The sequence below is a fragment of the Oryx dammah genome, unplaced genomic scaffold (assembly GCF_014754425.2).
Source record: "Oryx dammah isolate SB20612 unplaced genomic scaffold, SCBI_Odam_1.1 HiC_scaffold_4, whole genome shotgun sequence".
NCBI classification, from domain to species: Eukaryota; Metazoa; Chordata; class Mammalia; order Artiodactyla; family Bovidae; genus Oryx; species Oryx dammah.
In genome coordinates this window covers 20159441-20173142 of record NW_024070188.1, presented here as the reverse complement: position 1 = coordinate 20173142, position 13702 = coordinate 20159441, and the positions used below count along the sequence as shown (strand labels likewise).

General features: G+C 44.5%; 1 protein-coding gene across 1 annotated transcript in view; it reads left to right on the top strand.

Moving 5' to 3' along the window:
• Positions 1 to 13702, top strand: part of SLC35F1 (solute carrier family 35 member F1) — a 159627-nt gene that overhangs the window by 93846 nt on the left and 52079 nt on the right. The window contains exon 3 of the mRNA XM_040238418.1: positions 11724 to 11883. Within this exon, the coding sequence (XP_040094352.1) occupies positions 11724 to 11883 (160 nt within the window). The remainder of the gene's footprint in view (positions 1 to 11723; positions 11884 to 13702) is intronic.

The window sequence follows — 13702 nt, the reverse complement described above, 5'->3', positions numbered from 1 at the left end:
CACCTGGGTGAGCCGCGCTGAGTGGTAGGCGTTCCTGGTACCTCCACGCCTGATCATCAGGAGGTTGCGTGGCCCTGGAGTGCAGAGCTGGATCCAGGTTGGAGATGCAGATCTGGGAGTCACCAGCATAGACACGACTTTTCAAGCCAGAACAAACAGGTGAAATCTTGCAGGGTAAATGTGGAGAGTTGAGACGAGGCACTGTGACACAGTCCTGAGAGTATAGCATTTGAGAAGGGAAGAGTAGCTCCAGGGGCCCACAGACCAGGAACACAGGAGGCATGGGAAATGAAATGGGAGGCGGAGGCAGGCGTGGCAGGTGAGAGACAGCAGAAGGAGAGAACGGCAGATGCGGGACTGGGTAAGGGAAGGACTGCGATGTCTGCCCGGTCCAGAAACAGGGGATATGTTTTTGAGCAACTTTGATGGTGTTTGGGGAACAGAACCCAGACTGCCCTGAGTTGCGGGGTTGAATGGATTTCAAAGAGATGGAGACCATGGCTGAATGCAACTCTTCTCAAGTGGTTTGGCAGGAAAGGAAGTCAGAGTTGGGTGAGAACCAAAGGGTACCTAGAAAATGAAAATGGGAGAGCTAAGGACTGAACCTCAAACACACCAACCACGAGGGACAGAAGAATAAAATGAGTCCACAAGAAGTCATACGGAAGTGCCAGAGAAGGAGGAGGAAAAAGAAACAGGAAAGAAGGGGACTCAAGGACACAGTCGTTAACGCCAAATGCTGCAGAAAGGGTTAGTCCAAAGTGAACTTGCAGTGAACCTTTGGTCATCATGGCAAAGCTGCCATCAGTATCGATGCAGCTTGAGGAATGGATGGGGCCCAGAAACAAGAAACAGACTGTAGATTAATTTTTCAGGAATCCTGGCTGTGAAGAGGGAAAGATAAATAGCTGCAGAGCAATTGGGCATTGAGGGTGAGACTGGGACGTGTCTATATGGTGAAGGAAAACAGGCAGCAGCGCGGGCGGGATGGAGACCCAAGAGGAACGCAGGGAGGGACGGTCCTAAGGAACAGACGGCAGAGTCTCCTTCAGTGCCAGACAAGTCCTTAAGGGAAGACACTGGCCGTGAACTGGAGGAAAGACCTGTGTATCTATTGACATTTGTCTGCTTGAATCTCCATATAGTGTTTCAGTCATGCCCAGCACCTGTAGCAATGCTGAGCATGCAGTAAGCAGTAAATAAATACCTGCCCACTGTAGCCCACCAGGCTCCTCTGGTGGAATTCTCCAGGCAAGAATACTGGAGTGGGTAGCCATTCCCATCTCCAGGGGGATCTTCCCAACCCAGGGATGAAACCCGAGTCTCCTGCATTGCAGGCAGCTTCTTTACCGTCTGAGCCACCAGGGAAGCCCACTGGCGAGTATAAGGTAACGTTCACCTTTTTTTAAATAAAACCTGGAATAGTTGAATTAGACCTAGAGATAGACCCCCAAGGGTACAAGATTCTTTCCTCTAGCTTTTGAAATTGTTTCTCCCTGCTGTTTTAATGCTGGGAAGAATCACAAGTAATGCAAAATTAATGGGAAATTAATATTTTATCAGAAAACATTCATTTCCTTCAATATGTGCTTTGAAATGTGTACTTTCTTTAATGTTATTGTTCATGTTTTTATGTTCATGAATTCCATAAATAAGAAATAGGAGTTCATAGTGCTTGAATGACTTAAGGCAAGCACTTCTCCAAAAGCACTCAAGATAGCTACACAGTATCAGAAACCCATCACTACAAAGAAACAATTCTGATTCTCATACACTTTTCTTATACCTTCACCTTCATTCGTATGAAAAATGCAGACAACTAGTGATTATTTTTTCCATCCTCTAGGAGTCTGCCTCTCTCCTAGAGTGCTCTCAATATAAGAGAGAACATACAAACCCGCTCGATCGAGTAGAGGCTGAGCCAGCCTAGACTGTTGTTATAAGAACTGGATCTTATGTACTTTCTACTTCACCTAGAGGGCTTCCCTGGTGCCTCAGATGGTAAAAAAAAAAAAAAAAAATCCGCCTGCAGTGCAGGAGACCTGGGTTTGATCCCTGGGTTGAGACGATCCCCTGGAGGAGGGCATGGCAACCCACTCCAGTATTCTTGCCTGGAGAATCTCCATGGACAGAGTCCGTGGGGTCACCAAGAGTCGGACACAACTGAGTGACTAAGCACAGCACCGCACCTAGATCTTGACTGCTTAAGCTCAGTCTGTGTGAGAAGGGCAGACCTGGGACCACATTCGGGCTCTGACTCTGTTATGGGGCTTCAAGTAAATTACCTGTTATCTTTAGCACTGTTTCCTCATCTGTAAAATGGGGAAAAAGAAGAACTGGCCTGGCACCTATGGTATATGGTAGGCATTCAGGAAATGTTAATTCCTTGCTTTCTGCTTTTAGAATCCAGTGTGACAGTCAGAGCTTGTTTTTAAATCTGATTAAAGCTCTAGTGATGCTCACTTGTGGGAGTTTTTCCTGTGGGAAAGCTCTACTCTCACCCAAGAAAGATTTCCATGCAGCAGAGCTAGAGAGCACGTGTCTTCCTAATTACCTGCATCTTTAGGTGCTTGTCCCAGATTTTTAGGTGACCACCAGAAGATACAGGCTTCCCTGGTGGCTCAGACAGTAAGGAATCTGCCTGCAATGCAGGAGACCCGGGTCTGATCCCTAGGTTGGGAAGACCCCCGGGAGATGGCTGCCCAGTCCTGTATTCTTGCCTAAAGAATTCCATGGACAGAGGAGCCTGACAGGCTGCAGTCCATGGAGTCTCAAAGAATCGGACTATGACTGAACAACTAAAGAGATGCCCCAGTGGTCACCTAGATTTTTAGTGCATGGTAGCGTCTTTCTTTTGTCTTTAAGAGTTGAAGCCATAAAAGTAAAATAAGATATTTTAACAAGTAGGAAGTTCTGATGAATTACACAGAGAAACAGAAAATTCACATACTGAAATCATTATCAATAGAAACAAGAAAGATAGTTTGGTGAAAATCTCTTTCTAAATTCTGAAAATAGGACATTTGCTGGGAAACGACTGTCATATAGTCATCATAATGACACTTTTTATTAATTGAGATCTCCTGGGAAACTTGATGGAAACATGGCTTCATTCATTATGGACATTTTAAGGCAGTAAAACCTAAACATTAAGTCCTAAGTTTGGGGGTTAGTGAGGGTTGAGATGTTATGAATACAATAGTCCTGGGAAGAAAAAAATCTGGTGTGGGTGGAGGGGGTCAAGGGTATCTACCAGAGAAGTCTGTTCCAGATGAAAAATACTGCTCCCTGGAACTGTATTTGAGTTTTCAAATGCTTGTGGCCTGGCTGCATGTCGAGGCCCCTGAATCAAATGGTTCTTGACTGCGTGTGAGTGTGCATTTCCCAAATTATATTCCACTCTCTTCAGCTGGACTGTCAGCTAAAAGAGGACTTTTGTTGTGTCTGTTACTGAAGTTTGTCTTTTTTAAGATCCTTCCCTGTTAAGGATTCAGTTTTACTCACCGGAGATGAATTTATAATATACATCACTTTTAGAAACATGGGAGGATTGCCAATTAGGAGCAGAGGCAGGGAGAGAGGAAGTGTTCTCTTTCCTGGAATCACCTACCAGTTGCCTCAGGTTTAGCCTCTGACAGCCGGGCCAAGTGCAGAGCCCGGAGCCCCGTGCATGCCGGAGGGGAGCGTTAATGAGGAGCTGAAGGTGGGCGGAGGAGTCTCTTTTGGGCGGAGAGAATTAGAAAGAGGGATGAGGTCACCTCCTCATTATGCTCTCCTGGAATGGGAGCAGTTGGGTATTGGGGCATTTGTGTATGATTTTTTTGTTTTTTAAAACCATTTGCTTCCTTGGAGAAAGACTGATCTGACTCTTGTAGATTGCTTCCACTCTCATAACAAGTGTGGTTTTATGTATTTTGAAAGTACTATATGCACACGAGAGGAAATTTGGAAACCACAGAGAATTTGGGGGAAGGGGTGTATGAAGACTCAGTGATCCTATTCAAAGATAGCCATTACTAACTGGCTATCTTATTTGTATAGACTCTGATTTTCTTCTTCCAGAGATTTTTACGCCTAATACTATGATGTGTAGATTTTCAATCAAGAACTTTTCTTTGAAGATAGATGTCACCCAAACCAAGTGGTGGTAGGGAAGGAATGTCGAGGGACTTTTCTCTTCTCCCTATCATACCACCCAGGAGGCCAGGGAAGACATTCATTCCCTTCCAATGCTGGGACACTGGAAGAAATCTCTTCCTCTCTGCCCATTCCTTCTTGCTCCAGCCCAGATGGGAAATAGCTAATTGAGCATCCAGTGGGGGACTTTACCACTTGGTGGTGTTGTTATGCCTTCTCTCTCTCCGCTTTCTCTGCTAATTCGCTTCAGTCATGCCTTAAAGGTAAACAAAAAGGAGGAAAAAGGCTGTCTTCAAATTGTTTCATTTTTGCCTGCTTTATGGATTGGTAACAACTGGGGAAACAGTGGAAACAGTGTCAGACTATTTTGGGGGGCTCCAAAATCACTGCAGATGGTGATTGCCCAGCCATGAAATTAAAAGACGCTTACTCCTTGGAAGAAAAGTTATGACCAACCTAGATAGCATATTCAAAAGCAGAGACATTACTTTGCCGACTAAGGTCCATCTAGTCAAGGCTATGGTTTTTCCAGTGGTCATGTATGGATGTGACAGTTAGACTGTGAAGAAAGCTGAGCGCCAAAGAATTGATGCTTCTGAACTGTGGTGTTGGAGAAGACTCTTGAGAGTCCCTTGGACTGCAAGGAGATCCAACCAGTCCATTCTGAAGGAGATCAGCCCTGGGATTTCTTTGGAAGGAATGATTCTAAAGCTGAAACTCCAATACTTTGGCCACCTCATGCAAAGAGTTGACTCATTGGAAAAGACTCTGATGCTGGGAGGGATTGGGGGCAGGAGAAGAAGGGGACGACAGAGGATGAGATGGCTGGATGGCATCACCGACTCAATGGACGTGAGTTTGAGTGAACTCCGGGAGTTGGTGATGGACAGGGAGGCCTGGTGTGTTGTGATTCATGGAGTCACAAAGAATCGGACACAACTGAGCGACTGAAGCAAAGTGAACTGAGCTGAACAACTGTTCTTTGCTGGCAGGACCCCTGAGACAGGGTCCAGGACTTGAGGACCCTTTACTCCAGGATATCTGCCTAAGAAAGTTTGCATGCATGCTCAGTCGCTTCAGTCGTGTCCAACTCTTTGCAATCCCCATGGACTGTAGCCCACCAGACTCCTCTGTACTTGGGATTCTTCAGGCAAGAATACTAGAGTGGATTGCCAGGCCCTCCTCCAGGGGATCTTCCTGTCCCAAGGATTGAACCCAAGTCTCCTGTGTCTCCTGCATTGGAGGTGGATTCTGTACACACTGAGCCACCTGGGAAGCCCATAAGAAATTTTAGGCTAAATTAAAATTGGAGTGGGAGATAGGAGGCAACACTGCTTCTGTAATCCAAGTCTAAATTTAATACAGTGGGGGTTTTCATCTCTACTTGTTTCCTTGCATCCCAGGTGAACTATGTGAAATTGCCAATATTGAAATTGTCATTTTTTTACCTACAAAAATGACCATTCCACATGGATCAAGCTATTATTTTCTGCCAGATAGAATCCAAAGGTGAGGAGACATGACCATAGGCATCCAACATTAAAGGAGAAAACAGTACATGGAGCAATTTAGACCCAAAATACAGCCTCTAAACGTAGACATTTTATCAGAGTGAAAACGTAATGCTATTCTCAGCTTTTCTGAAGATATTTAAGGCTCATAATTTGATGATAAGTTACAAGCCATGCTGAGTTTTTACATCTATAAGTACAAACTGGGAATACCTATTTTTAATTTGCAAAGCAATTCTTTCATCTTAGTTTGTATTTGTCTGCTAATTGTGGACAAGTAAGTAGCCACTTAAGTAGTAAGTAGACAAGTAAGTACTTACTAAGTAGTAAGTAGTTCCTAAGTAGTAAGTGGACCAGTAAGTAAAACAAATAAGGAGTCCATCCTAAAGGAAATCAGTCCTGAATATTCATTGGAAGGACTGATGCTGAAGCTGAAGCTCCAATACTTTGGCTACCTGATGTGAAGAACTGACTCACTGGAAAAGACCCTGATGCTGGGAAAGATTGAAGGCAGGATAAGGGGATGACAGAGGATGAGATATTTGGGTGGTATCACCAACTTGATGGATATGAGTTTGAGTAAACTCCGAGTGTTGGTGATGGACAGGGAAGCCTGGCGTGCTTCAGTCCATGAGGTCGCAAAGAGTCAGACATGACTGAACAGCTGAACTGAACTGAAGTGAAGTCGCTCACTCGTGTCCAACTCTTTGCGACCCCATGGACTGTAGCCTACCAGGTTCCTCCATCCATGGGATTTTCCAGGCAAGAATACTGGAGTGGGTTGCCATTGCCTTCTCGGGAGATCTTCCCGACCCAGGAATTGAACCTGGGTCTCCCACATTGTAGGCAGACACTTTACCGTCTGAGCCACCATGGAAGCTTAAGTAGCTGCTAATCCCTGGGGGGGAAAAGGCAATATGCATCCATAGTTTTCTAAAATGTATACTTTGTGTGTGTGTGTTCGTCAATCAGTCATGTCAGACTCTGTGTGATCCCATGGACTGCAGCCCGCCGGGCTCCTCTGTCCATGGAATTCTCCAGGCAAGAATACTGGAGTGGGTAGCCATTCCCTTCTCCAGCGCATCTTTCCAACCCAGGGTTCAAACACAGACCACCTACATTGTAGGCAGATTCTTTATCATCTGAGCCACAAAAGAAACTCAAACTTTAACTCTGTAGTTTCCAGCCAGGAGTCTATCCTAAGGAAATAGTTAAGACTACCAAGCTCAAATAATAATCCTGGTATTATCATAATGACTTCAGAGAATTTGTCTCAGCCACTAAGCATGGTGTGCCTCAGTACCTCATCAATAGAATCAGATAACTTGGGGTTGTAGACCTCACTGGCAGGTATCACTTAAGGATTACTGACATAGAAGAGCAAAACTAGCTTATATCTTTAGAGGGGAATGATACTATATAAATCTAAGAGGTAATGAACTTCTCTTTCTAAAGTTATTCACTTTTTTTGAGATTTTTCAGAGTTGTAAGATGGTTATGAAATAGTATTCATTTGTTTATTTTTTGGTATTGATATTTTATAATTTCCTTTCAGATATAGAAATGTATGCAAATAAAGATACATCTACTAGTTTTTCACTTCTTTTTCTTCCCTAGCAGTCCCAGTTGTGAGCATATGTTACAATGCTGCTTTCTATTATTACTCTAACAACCACTTTGCTAAGGAGTTAAGCTACCAGAAATCTATTGGAAAATTATTTTGTCAGTATGTTTTATGCTATAAAGCCACAGGGGAAAAGTTGGAGACAAAAATTGCTAAAAAATAATAGCCTGTTTACTAACAGCAGCTCCCAAATGTATCTTTTTCTCTCTCTCTAGTTACAGATAACAGTGGTGTGATCTCCCACCTGTAGCAATTTCTGTCACTGACCTTCATAAAAATATGGTTTAAAAAATCAGGACAGGATTGTCTCTGGTATCAGCCGTTTGAGTGACCTGGAGCACGTCACTTCACTTGTTGAAACATCTGAATCCTGTTTTTAAATAAAGGATTCTGTGATTCTAAACTGTGGAGGTACTGCCTCTGAGGGGCACTTGTAAATGTGTGCTGTGTGCTAAGTCACTTCAGTCGTGTCCAACTCTTTGTGACCCTATGGATTGTAGCCCTCCAGGCTCCTCTGTCCATGGGATTCTCCAGGAAGAACACTGCAGTGGGTTGCCATGTGTCAACCCTGCCACCCAGAGATCAAACTTGCTTCTCTTGTCTCCTGCATTGGCAGGTAGGAACGTTTTTTTTTAGGAGCACTTATTTTTAGTGGTCTACACTTTTCCATGATCATCAAGATGGCAGAGCAGAAAGACCTGTGCTCATCTCCTGCAAGAATACCAAAATTGCAGCTAGCTGCTCAACATTTCTGCCATAATGACACCACCCTTATGAAAGAAAGTGAAGAGGAATTAAAAAGCCTCTTGATGAAGGTGAAAGAGGAGAGTGAAAAAGCTGGCTTAAAACTCATTCAGAAAACTAAGAATCATTTAGAAAACTGAATCATTCAACATTCAGAAAACTAAGATCATGGCATCTGGTTCTATCACTTCATGGCACATAGATGGGAAGACAATGGAAACAATGACAGATTTTATTTTCTTGGGCTCCAAAATCACTGTGGACAGTGACTGAAGCCATGAAATTGAAAGACCCTTGCTCCTTGGAAGAAAAGCAATGACAAACCTAGACAGCATAGCAAGAGGCAGAGACATTACTTTGCCTACAAAGGTTCATATAGTAAAAGCTGTGGTTTTTCCAGTAGTCATGTATGGATGTGAGAGCTGGACCATAAAAAAGGCTAAGTGCCAAAGAATTGATGTTTTCAAACTGTGGTGTTGGAGAAGACTGTTGAGAGTCCTTTGGACTGCAGGAGATGAAACCAGTCAATCCTAAAGGAGATCAACCCTGAATATTCATTAGAAGAACTGATGCTGAAGCTGAAGCTCCAATACTTTGGCCACCTGATGTGAAGAGCTGACTCATTGGAAAAGACCCTGATGCTGGGAAGGATTGAAGGCAGAAGGAAAAGGGGATGACAGAGGATAAGATGGTTGGGTGGCATCACTGACTCAATGAGCATGAGTTTGAGCAAACTCTGGGAGATGGTGAAGGACAGGGAAGAATGGACCCCAGTCCATGGGGTCACAAAGAATTGGATAAGACTGAGAGACTGAGCAATAACATTTTTAGTAAACAGAGCCCGGGGATGCTAAATGCCCTGCAGAGAGCATGGGGCTGTCCTGCAAAACGAAGAACTGTCTTACTCCCAATGCCAGAAGCAGCCTGGGTTACCTCTAATGTTCCTTCTGACAGTCAGTGATACCAAATGCCTATCCATCCCATTCATTAGTCACCCATTATTGATCCCTACTGTATGCTAGGCACCAAGTTTCCCAGCTGAAATGTCCCAGAAACCCTGGCTTGTACTGTCATATTCTTTCATTTTCTCTTCTTTCTAAAAGTCCTCCCTACCCATAGGACCAACTGACACTCACAAGTACAGATTTTTCAGCTCAGCTCATTAAGGGAACAGATGCCAGGACTAATCGAGTGCTTTGGGATTTCTGATGAGACTGAGAACCAGAAAAGCTCACTTGAGCCCTCCTCAAAGACTGGATGGTGGCCTGATTTGCTGTCCATCGTTCAAGCATGGAAGCCTTCAGCTTCACTGACTGAGGGCTTCCAGCCAGATAATGAAATCCCAGTTGTGGAGCATGCAGCTAGATATTTTAACTGTTGAGTCAATCATTTCTAATTTTTAAAGCAAAACACCAACTGTTTTATGCCCAGTGAAGGGTTTTCACTGGCAAACTCAAATCTCCTAATAAATGGTATTTGAGGCCAGTCGTAAAACTTGCCTTAAGAGCATTTTATCACATCAAGTAGTTATTATTAACTTGACAATTAACTGTGCAATGAGGGACTGTATGCTGGAGTGCCAGTCTACCAGCTTTCATCCCTGTACTCATCCCCTCCCAGAGTTATATGATCTCTGGGCTCAGCCCCTAGTCCATCATGGTGCAGCTCAGTAGTAACATTTCCCAGTAACCTCAGGGACAGCTTACTCTTCTGATGCTTTCTCCATTCTGCAGAGGAGATGACTGCAGCACAGAGAAGCATGGGGTCTGTCCAGGTCACAGAAGCCTTTGTGGACGGTGAGGATCCCGAGTATAACAGTGCCAAAGAGCTGTTCTGATGGTCAGGGGTGCTTAGGAAATATACAAACATTTTTCAGCCTTTAAGGAATCTTGGAGACCCCATTTTGATGTTACTGATTATTAAAAATCCTTGTATGTATTTGTTCAGTAACTATTATTGGATGCATCTCATGAGCCCAGCAGAACCCTGCGTGCTAGAAATGTAGTCCTGCTCTCAGAGACCTCCAGACTAGTGGGGAAGTCAGACATTATGGCAATAACTCCATATTAATTATGAAGTATTATAATTGACACTTTAAAGGAGAGATATAGAATGCAAGGTAATCACTGACTAGAACCTGACCTAGCCTGGGGACCCTAGAGGTTGTTTGAGGAGGCAGTATATAGGTGTGGGCCTGAAGAAGGAGGTAGGTCTTCAAGAATCGGTTGAGCATTCCAGAAGGAAGGAGCTGCCCAAATGAAGACCCTGAGGCAGGAAGGAAGGTCTTGCTCCAGGTGAGAGAGGACGCTGGTCCAGTCTGCGCGGCAGAAGTGGCGAGAGTAGATTCGAGAGGTTGTTTAGAAAATGAGCTGGCAGAATTTGGCAATCCACAGGCTGTAGACGGTAAGAGGGAAGGACTGTTGGCTTGTGATCCACAGGCTGTAGACGGTAAGAGGGAAGGGGTGTTACTGACCACCGACCTGGATCCAGCTACTGGGTGGTAGGGTGACCTGTTTAGGGTTCTAGCAGAGGAGCTGTACTGGGCCCTGAGACTGGATCACCAGTTCCTCATTTTTTCTTGTTTAGTACATGGAGTCTGGAGTCCTGGGGGCCATCCATGAGTCTAACGGAGACCCTGCCTCTCATGGAGTGTCCAGTGGTCATTGCATCTTACCAGAAGGTGGTAGAGACAACCAGTTCTATGGAGTCCAGAGCATCGTGTTTGAAAGCAGGGCATAGACTGGAATTGGGGCCCTCAGAATTTATAAAATGATTTCACATGGGTTATTTTCAAACTTCACAATGATCTTTAGAGATAGTCTTCATTTATACTAATAGGAAATTGAGGCTTCCTCAGTTTGTGGTTTGCCCAAGGTCGTACTGCTCGAAGTAAGGATCTAGTACTCAAATTCAGGTCTTTTGGCTCCCGACACAGGGGTCTTCTCATTTCATCAGGTTCTCTTACTACATGATCAGGGACAAACTCTCCACCATCTCTTAGGGCTTCCTTGTCAGGTGGAATCTCACTATTTGTGCAAAATATATAAGAAATGAAATCAAAGATTTCTTAATACTCTGCTTTCTTTTCTCTCCTTTTTTACTTTTTTTACAGTATTTTTTAAGTATTTGTAAACTTTTGAGACTAATATTTGTATTTATATTTAGGGTTTTTTCTCCTATAAAGAGTGACAGATTAAAACAGATTAAAGTAATTTTTATTGGTAGTGGGGAGAAAGCTCCGAGAGAAATTAAAATCAACTTCTGTCTAGATCCTCATAGTTTATAGACTAGTGTAAGACCACTGCCCCTTCACCTCCCATTCCCACATCTGCTTCCAGAGTTCTGGGACCATCTAAAACAGCTCCGTCTATTCTCTCCACGTCTGAGTGTCTCCAAGGAGTCAGCCTGGGTGCTAAGGAAGATGAAAACTGAGCTGCCCTGACACCATGGGGGCAGGAGGATCTCCACCACCAGCCTGACTTATTGATTCGCCTTCTCTGCTTTTCTTCAAGGCTTGGGTTTAAGTAAAGTTCATGTCATTTGTTTCAGAGTCTGTTTTAATTGCATCAGTTCTGGGTCTTCCCCAAAACTCAGATTCAGGGAAAATGTCCTCTCTGCCGAGAGAAGTCATTTTCCCAACAGTTTGCGTCGAATGGAGAGCTTCCCTCTGAACTCCCCACTGTTGTTTCCCTCCCTGCCTGCCGTAGCTCCTGGACTGCTTTGTGATCCCAGTGGTGATCTTGCTCTCCTGGTTCTTCCTGCTGATCCGGTACAAGGCTGTGCATTTCATCGGCATCGTTGTCTGCATCCTGGGAATGGGCTGCATGGCGGGTGCGGACGTGCTCGTGGGCAGGCACCAGGGAGCAGGTGAGTCTCCAGTCCGCCAGGTTACTTGCCTTTGTGGGTGAGCCCAAGGCAAAACACGGGACGTTTGCGGCTCATGGTGCGAACCAGGAACCTGGGCGCCCTGGTGTCTGTGGCCTACTCGTGTTTGTTCCCTTACACCCAGGAGAGTGGCTCATAGGAGGTGTTCCAGATATGTTTCCTGAGTGAATAAAGGGAGCAAAATGCAGCTTTCATGCCCATTCTACAGAAATTCAGAAACATTCAGACTGTGTTTAAAGCTGGGAGTCACTGCCCACTTGGAGCATGTGCTGGAGGCTAAAGCTGCCTGCCCCAGACCAGCTATTAGAGACAGTGTCAGTGGGTCAGGCCATTCCTGAGCCCCCAGGACCATCCCCACCCCCCAGCTGCCTATGCCTTCTCTCCCAAGTCAGAGAAAGACCAAGCTTTCAAATCACTGGGTGAAGCTAGTCGTATAGGCCTACACATGGTTACTTAAACTTTGAAGACTAGATTAGGAATACTCGATATTTTTATGAGGGAGAGTCAAGTTCAATCTCCTCATGAATCTTTTTTGTTGGTTTGTTTGAGGGGAGGGCTTTGGGTAGCAGTCCCTGTGTGGCTCAGACAGTAAAGAATCTGCCTGAAACACAGGAGACCTGGGCTCGATCCCTGGGTTGGGAAGATCCCCTGGAGAAGGGCTACCCAACTCCTGTATTCTTGCCTGGAGAATTCCACGGACAGAGGAGCCTTGCCAGGTACTGTCCATGGACTCGAAAAGAGCTAACACGACTGAGTGACTAACACTTTCACTTTCACACGTAATTACCTTGTAGACCTACATGGTAAGCTTCAATGTTTACTCATCAGAGTGCTATGCTCTTCTGGGGAACACTGATCCAGAATGCTTTCTAGAGGATCACTTTTAAAGCAGTGTAGTTCTTTAAAATATACCCTGATCCCTCAAGCTACAGAAAGTTTCAGGGGACAGGAAAACAAAAACAATTTTCTTTGTCAGCATCAGGAACAGGATAAAAAGTACAGCTCTGTCGGTTTGGAATTGCCTTTTCCTCGAGGGAATTAAGGATAAAAAGTTAAAATTGGGGCATTTCTCTCTGAGACTAGGTCATAGGTAATACCTGAAATGATGTTTTTAAGTTGCACCATTGAATTTTTTGGCTGAAAGGGACCTTGTCTGGCAGCCCTATATTTAAGACACAAAAATTGCCAAGACACAGAGAAGCCAGGCGAGCTGCCCCAGGTCACACAGCTGAGACTAGAACAGGCTTCCTTCCCTCTCCTGCATTGCTGGAAGCTGAAGGTATAACACACAGCAAAAAGTACTAGGAGCTGAAGGTATAACACAGAGCGAAAGAGAGTCTCTACCCCTTCCAAATGCTGCTTACACAGCGTCATCCGTCCCCACCACAACAGGTGTGCTAAAAACACATGCACAGCTCTTCCCAGATTCTGTTCTATGAAACAGTGTTCCATGGGATATTGATAGGTATTACACAAAAAGGCTAGGTTTTGCTCTATTCCCACCATGATCCCAATGTAGATCATCTCTTTGAACCAATGAAACAGTATTTTTGTCTGCTACAACGTGGCTAGTTGTCATAAAGTCACAATTGAATTACCCTTTCTCAGCTTTGCTTGAACTGTGTAAGCACAGACTAAGCAGCAGGTGCTCTTATTTATGAAAATTTTGTTCTGCTGAACCTCCCCATTCACCCTGGCCATCATTTTGCATCATAGTCAAGGAAGACAATTGTCATAATAAATCTAAGCGTTTACGCCGCAATGTTAAACTGACTTGATTTGATTTCACTAGGTTGTATTC